This window comes from Manacus candei, unplaced genomic scaffold (genome assembly GCF_025592945.1).
Source record: "Manacus candei isolate 608988 ecotype Guabito, Panama unplaced genomic scaffold, ASM2559294v1 h1tg000014l, whole genome shotgun sequence".
In the NCBI taxonomy this organism is placed as follows: Eukaryota; Metazoa; Chordata; class Aves; order Passeriformes; family Pipridae; genus Manacus; species Manacus candei.
In genome coordinates this window covers 52,148,199-52,166,681 of record NW_026138062.1, presented here as the reverse complement: position 1 = coordinate 52,166,681, position 18,483 = coordinate 52,148,199, and the positions used below count along the sequence as shown (strand labels likewise).

Here is an 18,483-nt window from a genome sequence, read left to right as displayed (position 1 = left end):
CAATGAAAGGGAAATTCTTCTAATCCTTTTGACCTAGATATGTAATTTTCCCATTATTGAGTTAAGTGGCTGTAGTGAACAAATTCTTCTTCACTCATGTGATAGTTAGCACAGCTCTTCTCTTATCTCAGTCACCTTACCATTTTACTTGGAGATGTTAATTCTTTACCAGAAAGTCATGGCACATGCACAGTGAAAAGATGTGTTTTCAGCACAAATTTAGCGGGCTGGGAGGAGTTAGCCTTGTGTTCAGCAGCTACCAACTGTCAGGAAAATCTAGCACAGCTATGTTGGAGCAAATTTTATGTTTCTCTAGAAAAAGTAATGACTTCCCAGGAAGACCTGTGATTCATGAGTGAAGGGAGGGTGGCAGCAGAGGACTAGGCTAGCAGGGAGTAAAAAGGTCCAAATGACAGATTTGGGTTGGAGTCAAGTTTCCTCACAAATCTGGAGGAAATACAGCAAGTGACAAATAGACCCAAACACGTGAGAGTTGCCAAGAATAATAGGAAATAAATTTTCCTTTAATACGCATTATATAGACTCTAGCATTAAAACAATGTTCTCCTGGACAGGAGCACCTCTTCCTGACCCTGCTGAAAGCAAGCAACAGAAAGGCTTCTAACTACTTCCCAAACTGTATGAATGTTAAATTTCTATATGCTGTACAGGAGCTATGTTACACAGCTATATATCTATATCAACTTATAGTCAACTCTAAATACAAAGTGGAGACCTGGCCTAGTCCAATTTCCAAGATGTCCCTCTAATATCTCGTCTCCATCCTACCTTCCTCCACACAGGCAATTTTCAGAGGTATCCCATCATGGAAGTCAGTGGCTGCCAGTGGCTTGAATTTCTGTGAGATCAAGCTCTCAGTGACCTCCTTTCTACAGAAACATGCACTCTCTCAGCACAGAGAAATTCCTCCTCCATACCTAGTCTCCAGAGCCTAGACTGAGGAGGAGCATCATTCCCTGAGTAGGGGTGCAATGCTCCTATGTATAGGATGAAATTTCAGACACTGCATAACTTGAAATTCTTTCTCCTGTGTACTGGCTTAATACAGAGAGATTTAGCCCATCTATGGACAATTTTGACCTCATATGGAACAAATCTGTCTGCACAGGGTGTCTTCTACAGAGCGGATGTAAACAGCTTATTGACGCATACAGCAGAAATCCTAGTCCAGGTGAGAGGGTCTTACATTAATTGTTTTACTCTTTTTCTCAAGAGACATCTGCCTCTGTGCAGCAAACTGTCCCTGATATTGTGTGACCCTGGCTCTGTGCAGGAGAGCAGTGTCCCTGCAAGCGTGAATGGTACTCTGTTCAGCAGCAGAGTTCATTATGTGATGGGGGTGAATGCCTAATCTGGCTCTCTGTTAGTTGGGAACAACACAGAGGTCCTGGAGACAGGGTCTTGCTGATCTGCTGCAGTGCTCCGGTGCCCCACAGAATCATGCCACTGAGAGTCACACAGAATAATTAATACAGTTCAGACTGCTCTTCCCCACCTACCCTACCCAGTGTCATCATGTAAACTGCCCATATACCTGGAAATGTTCTCCATATATCTGAAATACAAAGTTCTTGAGCAGACCAGACATCCAGTGCTACCAGAGTAATTCTCCCCAGGCTGGCCTGCCTCTATAAGCACTTATATCTGTAGATATGTTTACCTTCCCCATCAGAACCTGGCTCTGTACAGGTCAGCAAAGTCAGAGAACTTGCAGGAAAATCCCAGGTCCCTGATAACCAGGGATCCCAGATAATGATTCTTCTCTCACATCTGATTCCAGTTTGTGACTCCTTTCTGCTTTGTGCAGAATCTTCCAGGTCAAGAGGTAGGAACTCAAGTGGAGATATTGAAAGCAAGCTCAGCAACTGGAGAGTGTGGAGGTAGGCAGACCAAGACAAGACACCAGGACAAGCTAATTCATTGCAAGTTCCCCGTACTGTCAGGACACACAGGTTCTTCATGGGCTTTCTTGGGCTTAGGAGTGGAGACAGCCATAATTACTGCTTTGTGGAACTTGCCTGGAATGGACATCAAGAGATGTCTTCAATGGGAAGGGAGGGACAAGAATAGGGGAGAGGAGACGAGGGAGTGTAAGAGGCAGCACTCTGTTCCAACATAATCTTCTCGAGAAAATATAATGCCATACTAAATCCAGAATTCTTCCTTTCGGTAGCAGTTGTGTGTGAGGGAGGCAATGGGCTTGGGACAAAGAACTTCCCAGAGGGAGTTATAAATGATCTGTTGCCATCCAGGGGCAATGAGGTTTGCCTTGGGTTCAGGATAGCTCATCTCCCATTTCTGTCACTTCTCTGATGCCAGCAGACACAAGGAGGAGATTGTGCTATCACACAACAAACGCAGTGGCTCAGGAAAATCAGAGAGGCTCAGGCTGACTAACAATATCTGAGCTCATACTGATGCCATTGCAAGAAATAAAGGGCAGGAGTCCTAGGGCCTAGTCCTAGTTTGTACTCCTCCACATGAAATGCAGCTTAGGGCATCTGTACCACTGGAGAGGACTACATCCTGTCCCCATATAGAATATCCCTCCAGGGACAAAGCAAGAGAAGATGCAGCACATTTATAAGGACCTCTGGGAAATGAGCAGCTCATGGCCTGCCAGACAGAGGGAAAGCAGGGAGCATCTTCTATCCTCAGCAACAGATTTTAAAGATGATGACAGCCACCATAACAGACTAGCAGAGTACTCTGTGTACTGCAGCACCTGAAGAAGAGAATGTAGGGGAAGGCACAGAAGCAAGAAAATGGTGGGGAAATCACAAACAAGAAGGACTTGTCTTGGGTAGGTAGTGGGTGAGGATTTCTCTTCTCTTCCTTCCTTTTGCTCTCCTGCTGTTGGGAGCTCACAGAGCATCAGGCCTTCCATGCTGCTGCTCCAGGAGCTGTCTGCAAGGGAGAGGCAGGGGTTGCCCAGATCGGCGGAGACGTCGAGGAGGAAGGCCAGCCAGCTGGCGACAGATCTCATCTGAAGACATAGCAGACACACACAAGTTGACAGATAATCAAAGCTTCCTTCAAATTCTTCACTACTAGAATAGCTAAAGGTACATCCTTCACTGCATCTATAGAAACTGTTGAAACTGCTGAATCCTCATATACATGAGGCATGCAAAACAGGTCCTTAGGCTTTTATGAATTTCTTTCTGGCTTTATTCATGTACAATACATGCTAAAATCACTGGTATTTTGCTGCAACAAAGACTTCATAAAAAATCTAGACTGGATCCTGTTTCTATTCATGACCAGAAATACTGATATTTACTCTTGAACCTCAAAGGAATACAACTTTGAGTAAGAGTGTGTTTGGGGCTAGTAGAGCACGATCAAGATGGAGGAATACAGAGCTATCATACTTCTTGTTAGTACAATATCTACTTCCCATTTTATTTGGTCATGTTTTTTGTGTACTGGATCTAAGACTGCATTGCTTTAGAGCTCCTTCACACAAAGTCCAGGGAAACTACTACATACAGACTGGAGTCCAAGCTAACTAGTTAGCTTAGAGACTCTATCAGATGGCTGCAGCTATTCTTCTAGGCTAGCTTGTGATATCACTCACCTTGCATGACCTCATTCTCCTTGCAGACAATGCGAGAGCACACCTCCTTGTTTATTATGTACATGCGACGCACACTGAGGGATCGCCAGGGTCAGTAGCGAGAGGCACAGAGACCCAAAGAAAGAAAAAAGGGATACAGGCAATAAACATATATATTCACTGATGAGAAGGCAAGTCCTAAATTTTTATGATTAGTTACCCTAGATTAAGGCTGCCATCAATAGCAAAGTAATCTTGGCAACGGCTTCATAAAATCTTAGAATCACAGAAAGGTTTGGGTTAGAAGGGACCTTCAAGATCATCTTGTTCCAACCCACTGTCATGGGCAGGGACACCTTCCACTAGATCAGGTTGCTCAAAGCCCCGTCCAGCCTGGCCTTGAACAATTCCAGGGACTGGGCATTCACAATTTCTCTAGACAATCTGTTCCTGTGTCTCATCACCTTCTGCGTAAAGAATTTCTACCTAACATCTAATCTAAATTTCTCCTCTTTTAGTTCAAAACCATCCCCTCTTGTCCTATCACCATTTGCCTGTGCAAAAAGCTGCTCTCCCTCCTTTTTATAAACTCCCTTCAGGTACTGGAAGGCCGCAATAAGGTCTCTCTGGAGCCTTCTCTTCTCCAGGCTGAACAACCCCAGCTCTCTCAGCCTGTCTTCAAAGGAGAGGTGCTCTATCCCTCTGATTATCTTCATGGCCCTATAAATGGCCAAATACCTTAAATATGGATTACAATATAGGGCACATTACAGTTCCTTAGTGCTGCACAGATAATAGTAATTGTGCTGTTTTAAATAATCACAGAAAAAGGACACTCTGGGGATAGGATTCATCTCACCAACTGGTTCCCAGAGGCCTCTAGTCTTCAAAAGGAACAATTGCTTAACTGGGTATACCATTTCTGGAGAGGTTTTAAGGCATTTCTTAGGGACTGCTTGTTTCTTACCTTGTAACACAGAGGTAGCTGATACACTGCTTTACTGGTTTGTGAACAGAGTACAGGCGCGTGCAAGGGAACTTTTCTTCACGACAATCTGGGAACACACACACACAGAAACACATTGGTGCAATCCAGCATCACTGGCAGGCGAACTCATTCTGGCACAGATATCACTTCATCACTAGGTACTGTCCTCCAGGATTCTAGGGAAGGCCTCCAGCCTCCATTGTCCTCTCTCTTGCAAGAGATGGGTATGGTTTAGAGAACAGGAAAATAATGCAGACATTTCTGCATGTGATACCCTTGCCTCATAGGACAAAAGCAAGGGAAAGTTGAGTGAAATGCAAAACAAACTCACTGGGTGTACTGAATACAGGAGGCACATGCTGTAAGGCTGACAGACAAATAAAATGTAAATTGTAGTTGCGTACTAAGACGTGTTTCTAATAGATCTGCAATATCTCATTTCAGGACACGAATTTAATTCCTTTTTTTCTGGACAATCAACCCTATAGCTAACTATGATGGGTTTTCCCGTATTTCATTCTGAAATGCCAGGTATCAGCCAATGACAATGGCACAATATTGACCCAGTGTATCTGGTCAGGTGATCTGCCACTTCCTCCCTTCCCAGGCATGCCAACCAGGAGAAGGCTGCTGTTTCCACTACCATAATTCTCCAGTACTTCTAACTCAAGAAACAATTGAAAGCAATTTTCCAGGAGACAAAGCTCAGTGCTCAGCCAGCACTTGCCTGGAGAGGTAACAGGGTGGGTGAAAGTGGGTCTGGGAGGGAATGCAGGCAGCAAACTTAAAACATACCCGATGAAGCCGTTGCAGTTTCACTGTCAGACAGAACTGGAAGACAGAGGGTAGTAAAGTTAGTTAGTTACCGTAATTTCTTCCTAGATATGCGCTTTATCAAAACAAATACCTGGAAAGGTCTTTCAAGAGCCCTCCACTGTAACTTCCAAGGTGGGAAAAGATTTAATTGTTACTAACATGAAACCATAAGAGAAGGCACAAATCCAGTATGAACCTAGTGCCAACTACTCAGCCAATAATGGTAAAAATCTGCCCAAGCTTTCCCATAAAGCACTACCATTACTGTTCAAAATTATACTATAAGGGCATCTTCCCTTAAAATTCAAAAGGTCAGGTAAATTTATTTAGTTGTTGTAATTACTATTTATCTAAACAAGAAGTGAAGGAGCCTGTGACTGCCTCTTCCTAAGGAATAGTGACACCTATAAAAAACAGCATCCCCAAGACCTCTAGTTCTTTAATGTCCATGACAAAGGATCAGAAGAAGGTTGATTTGTTATTCCTTATAATAAAGTAACCCGTCTATACCACAGCAAACCAGTATATTTTGTAATTTGCCCAGTAACAAACTGCAAAGGAATTCAGAGAACTGATTGCCAGGTGCAAGTTTTCATCAACAGTTAGAGAGGACTTTTACTTCTGCTCACGTGCCATAGTGTCAGCCAGAAACATAGACAAAACACATGTGCACAAGGGAAAATGAGTCTTTTGGGTGTTGGGGCTGTGCTTAGGGGCAGTCAGAGATGGCAGGATTCTGGGTGTGCAAGGGACTGTGCAAGGAGAGGGAAGAAGGGTCTACAACATGTGGTTGTGAACTGAGAATAAACTTACCGGAAGGAGGAACTGCAGGTGGTGTAACAGCTGCAGCTGGAAAAAGAGAAGATGTTCTGAAAGATCTTAATTTGAGCTTTTGGCATGATAGGATGCTGCAGAGCAAAGATGGGTCCCAATGGTACATCCTTTGTGAAGAATTTTTCTTGATCCCTCAATAATAAGCATTTCAAAGCCCAAGTATTTCAAAGTTTGCTGCAAAGGCTTCACCTTTAGTCTTTTCAGTTTTAGATGTAGGTTAGTCACCACCAGTTTGGTCTAGACACTAAGTCTTATCTACACTCATACAGACTGTCAGGTCTCATATACTGAACACAATTGCTTTCACCTCCCATCCCACCCAGGATGTGTATACAATATGTTTCTTCCAGTTTTCTCTTCCAGTGTTGTCCCGTGACAGCTTGACCCACAATAAATACTCCAGATAGATCATGAACAGAATCAGGGCAGTGGACAGATTATGGAACTGATGTCCTGGAATACAAGACACCATTCTCAGATGAGCTCTCCTACACACACAGCACGCTTCCCAGAAACAGCCATGCATAGCTGCCTCTCTTTGGACCATATCATTGACCAGATGTGTTCCCCCTCTCCCTTCCCTGTCTGGTCTTCCCAGCCTCAGGGGGATGTTGAGACTGCTTCAGCAGGGAGAGAAACCAGTCATGCCAGCTTTGAAACCAGACTCATATGGAAAAAGTGGGGAGGCTCCTTCTTGAGACTCCTTTCCTCCATTGCCTGTTGTTGCAAATGCCTGTACTCCCATCAGCTCTGTGTCCTTCCCCTGAGGTCATCTCCACTCTCTAAGGAGACACACTGCATGCTGTAAGCGTTCATCTTCCAAGTCCTCCATCTACCCTACCTTTGCTGCCCCCAAGTGACACAGGCGCAGGCACACTGGGGAAGACAGTAGTAAAAGAACAGTATGTCCACTTCCTGATCCCAACACTGCTCAGAGTTTGCTTTACTACTGTCTTTCAGGGTTTTTTTGCCACCTCTGTCTCCTGAGCATCAAACACATGTGCTACCTGCCAGCAGACACACACACAACCTGTGTCCCAGTGCTGCTCAGTTTGAACCTGTCCAATTTCTCACCCTCATCATTTAGTCTCTTTGTTTCTGCCACTTTCTGTGGAAGACAAGGCTGAGTGAGCTTGGAATTTCATGGCTTCCTGCAGTGCAAACATCTTCAGAGAACTCTGCTACACTAGGTGAGATTGGCATTTCCTCAGAGAACAGACCATTAAGTCACCCTAAATTAATCTCCCTGCATAGAGCACAGAAAAGATTCCCAGACAGCCATAAACATTGGAAGAACACTGCTAGATATCAAAAGTGGGAAGAGGGGTTTCTGGGCATAATGAGTAATTTCTGTGTGTGTGTAGGCAGAAGTACAGATGAAAAGGGAAAAAGAAGCATGAAGATGCCAAGAGATAGGAGCTTACCAGGGCTGCTGAGAAGAGAGGCAGGGGTAACATCACCTGGAAAAGAGAGAATGTTCTTAAGAAAGCTTGTCTTTACTTTGTGGTCCTTTATATAGCCAGCCATAGCTAGCTTGAATTACCTTGGCTGCCATCACAGGCTCATGAGACAGTGCGATCCAATCCAGTAAATTCATAAACAAACACAGTGCCCCCATCCCACCCGTATCTGTTCCCTTTGTCAGTGACTGGCCTGGAACTGGATTTTTTAGTGCACATGTTGCATGAACCCATACTGAATTCTGGGTGCATATTCTGACTTCTCAGATACGGCCATTTTAGGCATCTTGGTGGGAAAGAAAGATGTCTGAAATGAAGGTGCTGATGGATCCTACAGCAGCAGGACAGACAGCTGAGGCACCCACTGCAGGGAAGGAGGGAGGCAGCTCTAAAACTTAGTCTTGGCTGCAGAAATTCATCAGCAGATGAGTTTCTTTGAAAGGCAAGTAATGGCAAAACTGAGGTGGAAGGATAAAGGGATAAAGTGATGGACGGATAAAGTGTGAAGGAAAGGGAAACTTGGAGGACATGTTTTGGACTGCCTTCTGAATAGTTTTCTAGAAAGCCCCAGATACTACATGACAGGATTGTAGCTGAAAGATGTCTGAAGGCTTAGCCAGGGGCTTCAGTTTGAAGAAAAGGCAGGTCCTTGTGGTTCTTCTAGGTGCTGAAGCACGATGCAAACATACATTCATTTTATATTACCATGTCGCAGAAATGGATAAAGGTCCAGAGGGATAAAGCAATTCACCCCCAACAACAAAGCCAGTATGAAGACCACTCAGTATCCTTTCCCAGTGGCCTCACTGCTAAAGCACCACTTGTGCACTTCAGCAAAGTGTTCAGAACCCCATACACCAGCAAATTATTTGTAAAGAGCACAAAACATTTAGCAAGTTGTCTTGGAGGGCTTGTTCAATCTTCCCTGAAAAATAAGCTCACAGGTCAGAGGTAAAGAAACAAAGAACAGTACTTGCTAATAAACAGGCTGTAACTCCATAGGACAATGGAGTCACATGAGCAACCTTCAGCACACAATATGCCTGTAATACTTACCAGTTGCACTTTCTGGTTCTTGCCCATTGACCACCCATGGAAACCAGTCTGCAAGAAAAGAAGAGAGGAGAGTGAAGAAAGACAGAGATTTCTACAGTCTGCAGGCTTTGTGAAATTTTTATGAGACATTTATCTATCCAGGAGACACCACTGCCCTCTGCTGAAGGGAGAAATCTGTTCACTCTGCCTCAGCCTCCACTGCTGGCCGGGTTTGTTGTTTAAAGACTCATGGACACAGCAAGTCCTGATTCGAACCCTGTTGCTTCCACAAGGGTCAATGGTTGGGCATAGGGACAAGTTAGCAAATACCTCCAGATCTCCTACCAGATTTTGCATTTCTGAAACCCCATTTGATGCATTTTGAAAAAAAAATCCATGTGACCTCCATACTCTGGAGGCTGGTCAAAATCCCTATATTCATTTTATAAAAGAGGAAACTGAGTCATGGATATTATTTACTTGGGGTCACAGATTGGTACAGTAAGAAACAGACTGCAGGTTTTGTATCTCCTTAGGCAAATAATTATCTGGTCCATCATCCTGCTTGGGTATAGAGCACAGAGCAGATGATCTTTCCCTTTTCTGCACGTTGGTGCACTGGAGAGGGGGAACAATGAAGGCTTGGCTGTGCATGCTGTGTGGAAGAGAAGAAACTGAAACTGGGCTAGACTGTTTGTTTGTCCAAATATAAAGGGCGAGAGAGTTGCTTCCTACAGCAGCCAGGAACAGGAAAGTATTTCCTGCAAGCCACAGAGGAGGGAAATGTCTGCATAACTGGAGTGGGATGAAGGAAGGAGTTGGCAGGAAAAAGCCACAGATCTGGGGCACTGCAGGGATGTGTGCATGATCAGCCCAAAAAACATTACACCCCGCTATGTCTTGTGAACTCAGCCTTTAGCTTTCTGTTCTTAATGTTCTTCTTTTAACCCACCATGTGGGTAAAAAATATTGGCTCTGGAGCTTCTGTCTTAGTTTTTCCATGTTCCAAGAACAGTTACTTGCAGACTGCAGAAGGACTCTTGGGACCCCTACATAATCCTGCTTTGCAGCATTACAGGAGTTGTTGGACCCTGATATTCTCTTCCCCACCCAGCTGCCAGCAACAGCTCAGCTGCTGGCAATTAACCCAGGGAGAGCCAGACATGTATAATAACTTAATTGCACAATTTAATGCAGCCCAAAACTTTCCCTGCTCTGGCTAATCTCTTAATTGTAATATGTAGAGAAGTAAGTGGTAGTGAACACTTTCTCACTTGTTTCTGATGCAAAAGGAAGGACACAAATTCTGAAACCATTGCAGAAGCCAGCAGTGCCGGATTTGAAGAGACATATAGAAAAGGCAGGGAGGCTCTCCCCTCTTTTCTAACATTGAAAAGTCAGATCTTACTAATTTGGTGGGTTTTTTTCCTCCCTAGGAGCTAACTAGAAAACTGATCTAATTCTAAAACAACAGGACATAAAGTGAAGTGAAATCTCTGCATATGACGTGAGGAGATAAAACAGGTGACTTTCTTATCCTATTTTTAATTACTTCAATTTATGCTTGCTATTGTACCAAATTCATATGTTTTATAAACAACTGGAGTCTATTCTCCAAGTTGCAGTAAATTCATCCCTGAGGTCTAAAACTGCAACTCTAACTCACTGAATCTGTAGTTTACCCCAAAACAAAAGAAGCAGTGAGAGATCAGCTGATCGTTCCTGTTATTTTCCAAGTTAAAATAAACAAACAAACAAACACAAACAGAACTGCTATAACAAAATACACAAAACTAAGAAATATTCCTTTCAGGCCTCCTTCATTCATCATAAAAACCACAGGCTTCTTTTTTTCCCCCTTAACTTTGTAGGCCACCTACAAACTCATCTCTTGGATGCCTCACCTCCCCACTTCACATTCGTAAATATGACATTGTCTACTGTGCACCTTTAAAGGAGAAAGTGCTATTTGGAGCAGAATCAGGCTTCAGCATGAGGGGAGGACCAAAGAAGGTATTGCAATAACCTGATTTGAATGTGATAGGTAGTTAGGTAATCACCTCTCTCCCACATAGAGTCTTTCCTGGGTGAAACTTTATCTGTTCATTGAAATTCATCTTCTTTCACTGTCTGTCCTGAGTCTTCCAATTGTAATGTCTGATGCTGCCCTTTTGTTTTGGTTTTTTGTGCCTTTTTTTTGTTTTAAACAAATTTGATCCCACCTGAATTTTTGCCAAAGTAGCTCCAAGCAAACAAAATTACGGAACAACAAAACAGAGTAACAACATCCACTACCACCAAAAGTAAAAATTCGTCTGAACTACAGAGGTTAGGTTTCTCAAAACAGCTGTACAAAGAACTACAAAACCTTCCAGCAGCCGAGTGGCCTGAAATGGGGTCATTCCAGCAGGAACTACTAGTGACAGCAAATGTGTCATAACTATGACAGAACAAATTTTGTGGAGCACTGGGAAATGCCCTGAATACACAGGTGGTACACCAGTAAGCATAAAGCACACCTAACTCTCTTTCTCAAACTGACCCGGCTGTTTTGCTTACATAAACATCCTTGAAGTGGAGGCTGTAGATCTTTGTCTCTTGTGACTCCCAGTACTTACTGGAGACTGTCACAGATGAGAACCTGTTTCCAGGTTTTTCCTTACAGCCCTATATCCACCTTGCCTTTCCTGTTTGGTACTTCCCCTTTCACTACCCATCTACATGTCTCTGTCTTTCTTCTTAGGTCATTGCTTATTAGTCTGTGTAGGAAATTCTGTGGGGCACAGCTGGGGAAGAAATCTTCCCCCTGGCATAAGGACTCACCAGCTGGGGACAAGAAGAGTGCCAAGAGACACAACAGTATACAGGTTCCAGAGTTCTTCATCCCTGCGGAGTTGAGGAGAGAGGAGTCAGAGGAAAGCTAAGGCAGGAACTGGAGTACGCTCCCCCACAGCACAGAAACTTTGCTTGCTATCCTCCATTTCCCTCTCAACACCATTTGGTCTTCCCAGCCTTCTTCCTGTCTCCCTCCTCATCTGGCCAGTTTTCCAGAAATATTCTGGACTGAACTTATAACATCACCTGCTTTCTTCCTCTTTCCATCTCCTTCCCCCAGTCCCCATCTTTTTTCTCATCCAGGTGGCTAAGCCCCACTCCACACATACATCCAGCATGCAATGAAAAGTTTCCCCCACATTATCTCCCTCCATTCTCTTCTACTTTTAAGTTACTTTGAGGATCACTGAGACAATAGATAGGGTCCCCATCACTTACTGCAGCCCTCAGCTTCCACTCCCTTCGGCAGCAAACGTTCTGTCTTTCCCCTTCGGCGTCCCCCCCACTTTAGCTATTGGGTAAATCACATGCAGCCACACCCGGAATACGTTCTCCTTTTGGTTGTCTTCAAAAATACAATTTCTGGGAAAAAAAAAAAAAAAAAGCCAGCGAGATGGAGGGACATGGTGTCATCATGCATCTGGAATGAGGGGGGGGAGCGAGAAGCAGCTGCCCACACCCTCATTCCAGAGTTTATTGTCCTCCGAAGGGCTCCTCCCATTCCCCCAGGATGGCCCAGCACCAGGGATGGATTCTTGGGTCTGTGTTGCACACTGGTGTCCCATTTCGTCCTTCCCTCCTGCACACTCCGGCTTCTCCTCACGCCGCTACGTCTAGCCACGATTCCCCACTCAGCTGCGGCCACTTCCCACCCCAGTCCTTCTGTCCTCTTCCCCGTTTCCCTGCGCGCCTCTCGCCCAGGGACAGTGCAGAACCGCATCCCATGTACCCACAGGATGGGGGGTGGGAGCAGCCGCGTCCCGCGGGGACCGAGCGCGGGCGGCGGGACGGGGGGCACACGGCGGGGGGCACACGGCGAGGGGCAGGCGGGCAATCGACGGGCAGCAGCAGCGGTGACATCACCCCGCTGCCCCGCCAGGGCGGGGCTGGAGCCTCCCGGCTGGATGGAGGGAAGGGGCTCCCGCCTGGACCAGGCTGGTGGCGGGGAGGGGGCACGGGGAGCAGGTACCGCCCACGGGGCCTGTTCTGCAGCGCCGCTGCCTGTCTGTGTGCAAAAATGGAAAAAAAAAATTAAAAAAAGGTAAAGTAGGAAAGTGAGAGAGACAAACTGAGAAGGGAAGAATGGGACCTGACCTTCACTGCCATCCTCCTGACTCCCCTGTGCCTCCACTCTGCATTTTATGAGCCCCAATAGAATAGCCACTCTCCCCTAACCCTTCCTCCAACAGCCCCTGCATCCCTCATCTCCTGTCGCTTTTGCTGACTTATTTTCCCTTTGTTGTTTCTGTAACTAGTCCTCTGGATCTGAGGAGGCACTGGATGAGCTTCAAGGCACAGTCTCAGTCCTGAAGCCAAGGAGAAATCTAGGAAATGACCCCAGTCCCTCTCTCATCTAGCAATGAAACCTTGTAGGGGAAAGCTGTGTCCCCTAAGGCTCATAGTTAGCTTGTTCTCAACTAAATGCAGACTAGAAATAAAATTCTATAATGCTTTATACAAAGTTACTAAAGGAAATTCTCACTATGTCCTCTCTGCCACAGGAGACTCAGAAGAGTTTTGCCCACATGTGACATAACTGATGTCACCACTTCTTACCTGATAGAGGCTGAGCATTGGGTGTGGCAGTGCTCAAGAGGGAAATGACTGCTCCTTCTTATTTCTGGTCCTCCCAAGGCCCCTGGAGGATGCACCATTGGTGGACCGTACTAGAGGAGGGATAGAGGGGATGGGGAAAGCTAGGAATTTCCCTGGTACCAGGACAGCCTTCTGGAGCCAAACAGCATTGCACTGTTTCACTGGAGCGAGACACCAACATTTGCAGTTTCAGAGACCAGCTAAAACTGGGTGCATTGGAAACGCTGGTGAGGTCATTACACAACAAAAAGAATGTGATGGAAGTTATAACCACACCTCAGGTTGAGTAATCCTCTAAGATTCTTGGCTTTTACTGGAAGTCCACATATCAGTATGTTTGGGTTACAATACTCCACACACCTTGGTTTGGTTTTTGTTTTTCTCTGTACTTCTGTGTTGTGATTCAAACCTCCATTACTGCTTAACGGGATAACTAAAACATCCTGAAGACTTTGTGAGTTTTGAACACATTTATTAGGAAACTTTCATTGATGCCAAATGTTTTAGTCTACCGATGTGCTGATGTACCACCATCTCCCACAGAGCACAGGATTCACAACCAATCTTGGGCAAAGTTTCTGCTGATTGCTTCTGAGCTTTAAATCCTTCTTTCAAAGTGGAAGACTGTGTCCTCCCCCCGCAGCTCGGTGTGGGTAGACCCGTGGTGCTAGCAGCACGCCTCCATTTGGAGAGCTTGGTCGATGCTCCTGGTGATGGAATCGCTGGCTAAGAAGCAGTTCAATATTTTACAGGCCAGACAAGCCGCGGAGAAATAACTGGAGGTATCATGCTGCTCTTGCTCGCGGTGGACACCGGAGGGAGCCGCAGCACAATGGCATGAGAACGCCCCTTTTTCCTCTTGCAGTCCAGGCACACTCTTCAAGAGATGTGGCTCTGCGTCTGCAGGCCTCCATCTGGCATGAAGTATCTCCTCTTAGCTCTCCTAATTGTCTACTGGATTCACAACTGTTTAATCGGTTTGCTTTTGGAGACAGAACAGAATCTGATTTTTTTTCCCCCATCCTTGCCCCATGACATTGACAAAGGTAGTTGGACAGCCCTCACAGCTAGGAGATATGAAAAATTAACATCCTTCTGCACCTTCCCTTCTCATTCACCCCGTTGCTGTCTTGTGATTTGTGGGCTGCTGTCCTCCATCACAGGGTATCCTGGGGACATCTACAGCTGATGACTCAAGATGAAGCACTCTTCCTTCTAAAAATTCGGGTATCAAGGCCACAGTATGGTGTGACAAACTGTGCTGCAGTAAAAGGCATGGGTGACTCATAAAGGAAACACATACTCCCTAAGTGCTGACTCCAGTGCCTGTAGGTGTTTACCTAAGATCAGAAGCAGTGACAGTGATTCAGCAAAAACTTATTTTCCTTGCCAGTTGGTACTCATTCCATTATGTTACCAGGGATGCTATAGTGATAGTAGCATGGATAAGACACAAAGCTGGCCTTCCTAGAAATTAAAATCACCTGATGCATTTCACCCCAGAGACTTCTGTGTCTCAGCAGACGGGTGAGTGATCCTGAGGCATACTATTTGTATAGGTCTTAGACCAGCATTTAAACTCCTACTGATTTCTTTCCCTTTCCTTCTTTGTCTTCTTGGCCTTCACATATCCTCACGGTAACTGGGCATTAAGTTACATCTGACTGATAAGAAATTAATGAACTGATGTAAGATATGTGAATGTATCATGTCAATAATGCAGGACTACTAGTCATGTGAATTGGGGCTGAAATGAATTTTCTTGGGTCCCACACTGCTGATGGGCTCCACTAATACCTGAGGTCTGACATCATCCTGCAGTTGTTCTGCAGGTTTTGCTGAGGTCATCAGAGGGAAGGGACACGAGTTCAAGGCCTGATCCATCTATCCCCAATTTTTGGAGATTCACATCTGACTTTGTATCCAACCCACTGCAGAAGTGCAAACACTGCAAAGTGCAGCAGCCTGGACACAATTGGTCTCTTTTTGACTCATAGTCATGCTTTCTGTTGTCCCATCTACAGAAATAAGGAATTCTTCACCCCTCTATTTCCAAATCAACAAGGCAGTGCTTAGAGGGCATACAGTCTTGCAGTCACAAAATGCACTAAGATAGTCCATGAAACTCTGATTAATACCCACTCAGCTCCTTCAAATCAGTTCAGCACTGTGAAGAACTGACCACAAGAAGAGGAAATCAGTGAGCTCTTTGCTATTGGTTGGTGACAGCCACAAGCTTCAGGCCTTTCCTGGACAAGGTGGTTATGGTGAATTGCCAGAATTTTCCTTCTTCGTTTGCTGTGCTTTGGTGTTTCCTTTGCTGCTCTTTCTGTAGTTCTTACTATCATAAACATAGTTCCTTTCTGATCCTTTGTACTGTCTCAGGGCCAATTTCTCCTGGCTGTTTCACCTGTTCCTCCATATTCCCCTTTCTTCAAGCAGCTGAGCTCAAATATGGCTTCTCTCACAGAACATTTTCCAAGACTGCTCTCTCAGGGGGACAGGTAACACTTTAAGCTTAACAAATATATAAATCCCTCATGTAAGCCCAGTATATGTGTCCATACAGAGTCTGGAGTACATAGAACACCATATTTAATTTAACTGGCGCAACTTTTCCATACAGACAAGGCTGCAGCCACAAGTAAAATGCCAGTAAAGACATGATAGATTCCCCCTCCCCTTCTCCCATCTCTTCTGGACAGCACAAACCCTGGAGCGAAGCCAGCAGGATTAACCCTCTTGTTGCAGCACAGTGATCAAGCACTGGAGCAGTAACCAGAGCTGGCTACAGAAGTCACTGCTGGGAAGCAGAGCTGTGTCTTACTCCTACACAGAGAGGTTCACTAGAGCCGGTCCAGCAGAGATGAAATCACAGTTGAGCTTTCCAAACAGTACAGTATCTGTCTCATTTGAGGTCCAGTCTTTTGTACCATTTGTATTGTCTTTTAGTAGTCCTCTAAGGTGGAACAGATTTTAGTGGGTTTTTTTACCCTTACAATCTAAAACCAGGAGTGGTGCCCCTCTAGCCCTCCTCCCAAGAAAATCAGCTCCAAAAATCACACACTGAAAGGGCTACTCCAATATTGAGTGTTGCAGTGCTGACATGTACATCATTCTGAGATCCTCACACAGCTCCGTGAGTGCAGTAGTGGGGCTATGGGGAGTACTGGATTTTAAAATATGTGATGAAACTGGGGCAGCTCGCAGTGCCTGAATAGGACACACCCTTTCAATTAAAAGAGGCATCAGAGTGAGAGAGGTATACAGGTCCATGCTTACAGAGAGGTTTCATGTGCACACAGAGAGATTGGGAGAAGAAATAGCAATTAAAAAGAAAATAAAGCAAAAGTATAGATATCATATTATATTAATTATATTGAAAAATAGTAAATTTTTAAACACCATTGAGGAAGGGGCAAAATTGGCAATTTTAAAAGCCATTTGCTTTAAATTCTTTAACATTTAGAAAAGATCTGCTGTCAAAACCTTTTCTTAAATTGGCCACATCCAAAATACACAAACTGTTGAAGTCCTTCTCAGTGTCAGCATTCACAGCACTCACCTCGCTTCTAATAGGGCATAATAAAGAAGAACAACAGTTGCACTGAGTAGAAGAAATGCAAATGAAGCTACCTGTTAGCAGACAAACTGATAAAAGTTCATATTGTGGGGAAAATTAGGAGGCACCGTTTTCAGGTTTTTATGCCTCCATTTCCTATATCCCTCCATTTCACTGGGACTGTAAAGTCTGCCTTTTATCATCATTTATGTTTTGTTCTACAGTTGACATTAGAGAAATCTGAACAAAGATTTTGGGCATTACCGAAACTGCAGTGGTATAAATCACTGTCTCTCCTGTAGGTACTGCTGACTTCAACCAGATCACTTGAATTTTCTTCTGACCTTCCCCATGTATAGTGACTATTCTAACTCGACGGCAGACTGAAACTAAGGCAAGCAATGTTAACGAAAATCTGTCCTAATGTGATATGTATATGCATAAAGGGCCTGCACTGCTTTAGCTACCTCAGTTTGAAAGAGATGAAAACAGCAACCATTCTGTATCAACCTCAACAGCACCTTCACAAGACGCCTGTAAAAGAGCAACAATGTTGGTAGCTGAAAAACCTAATTGGATACTATTATAATAATTTCTTGCCTCTGTCCATCAATGCAGCTGCCCTGATATGTATCTTTTTATGAAAAAGGACTTCAACTGTTCAGCCATTATGCTCTCGATCTTAGAATAAAAAAAAAACACATTGGAATTTTATTTGCATGCAGCTGTAAAGAATATTTGCATTCAAAACAAAGCCCACTGGCTTTGCCTGTTAAACTATCTAAATGTTATTTCATATCAACCAAACCTCCTTAGCAAGGCTCCTCTGGCTATTTATTGTATCCTCCTTGAGTTTTCTTGCCATGCTTGCCTTCTCAGGTTTCTCACCAATTTAATTCTTGGGGTTTTTTTGCTACGTTTTCCTTTTCCTGCACCTAGTCTTTTTTCTTCCCCTATTTCTGCATTTATTCCTATATTTCTGTATATGCCTTTTTCTTTCTTGATTTTTTTTTCTATTCCTCCCCTTAGTGCTCTTTCTCCTGGTTTTTCTATCTGAACAAGCTTTTCTGACTCTGGCATTCTCTCTGTCTCCTTGGTTTCCTTTCAGTTGCCCAGTCGCCCTCACTGGAATGTTGGCAGAAACATATTTTTCTTTGAAAACAAAGAGACTAAATAAGTAAATGGATAAATAAAATAGCTGGGAGCAGATGGGAGGTTTCAATTCTGGAATGGTCTGTATTCTGTGAGCTTTTCTCACTTCTTAGCAAAGGAGGAGATAGTTGCACTCCCTGCCCACCCACCCCCGGCCTCACAGGGAGCCAGGCTTCCCCCTCCCCTGGCGTGAGGACCTTGCTGGGAGTGATGGATTGCACTGCAGTGAGGGCTTGAAGCACTGCAGGGAGAGAAGGGGGAGGGATGGGGAAGGACGGGAGGGAGGGAAGAAGGGAGGAGACACGCTGGCAGCGTCAGGCCAGGAAGGATGTAGCCGGGCTGATGAGAAGAGACGGGGGGGGGGCTGGAAAACGGGAATTGGGAGGGCATGGCGGGGGTGGGCGTA

The 18,483-nt window shown here is 44.7% G+C and overlaps 1 protein-coding gene across 1 annotated transcript; it reads right to left on the bottom strand.

The window, feature by feature from the left end:
• Positions 1-493: 493 nt before the first annotated feature.
• MFAP5 (microfibril associated protein 5) lies at positions 494-13,595 on the bottom strand. Its single transcript, XM_051779939.1, is given in 11 exon segments — positions 494-3,007; positions 3,602-3,675; positions 4,548-4,635; positions 5,364-5,399; positions 6,198-6,233; positions 7,643-7,678; positions 8,735-8,782; positions 11,537-11,599; positions 11,987-12,050; positions 12,052-12,130; positions 13,325-13,595. Coding segments are annotated over 11 exon segments (744 nt in total). The 5' UTR covers positions 13,423-13,595; the 3' UTR covers positions 494-2,885.
• Between the last annotated feature and the right edge of the window lie 4,888 nt (positions 13,596-18,483).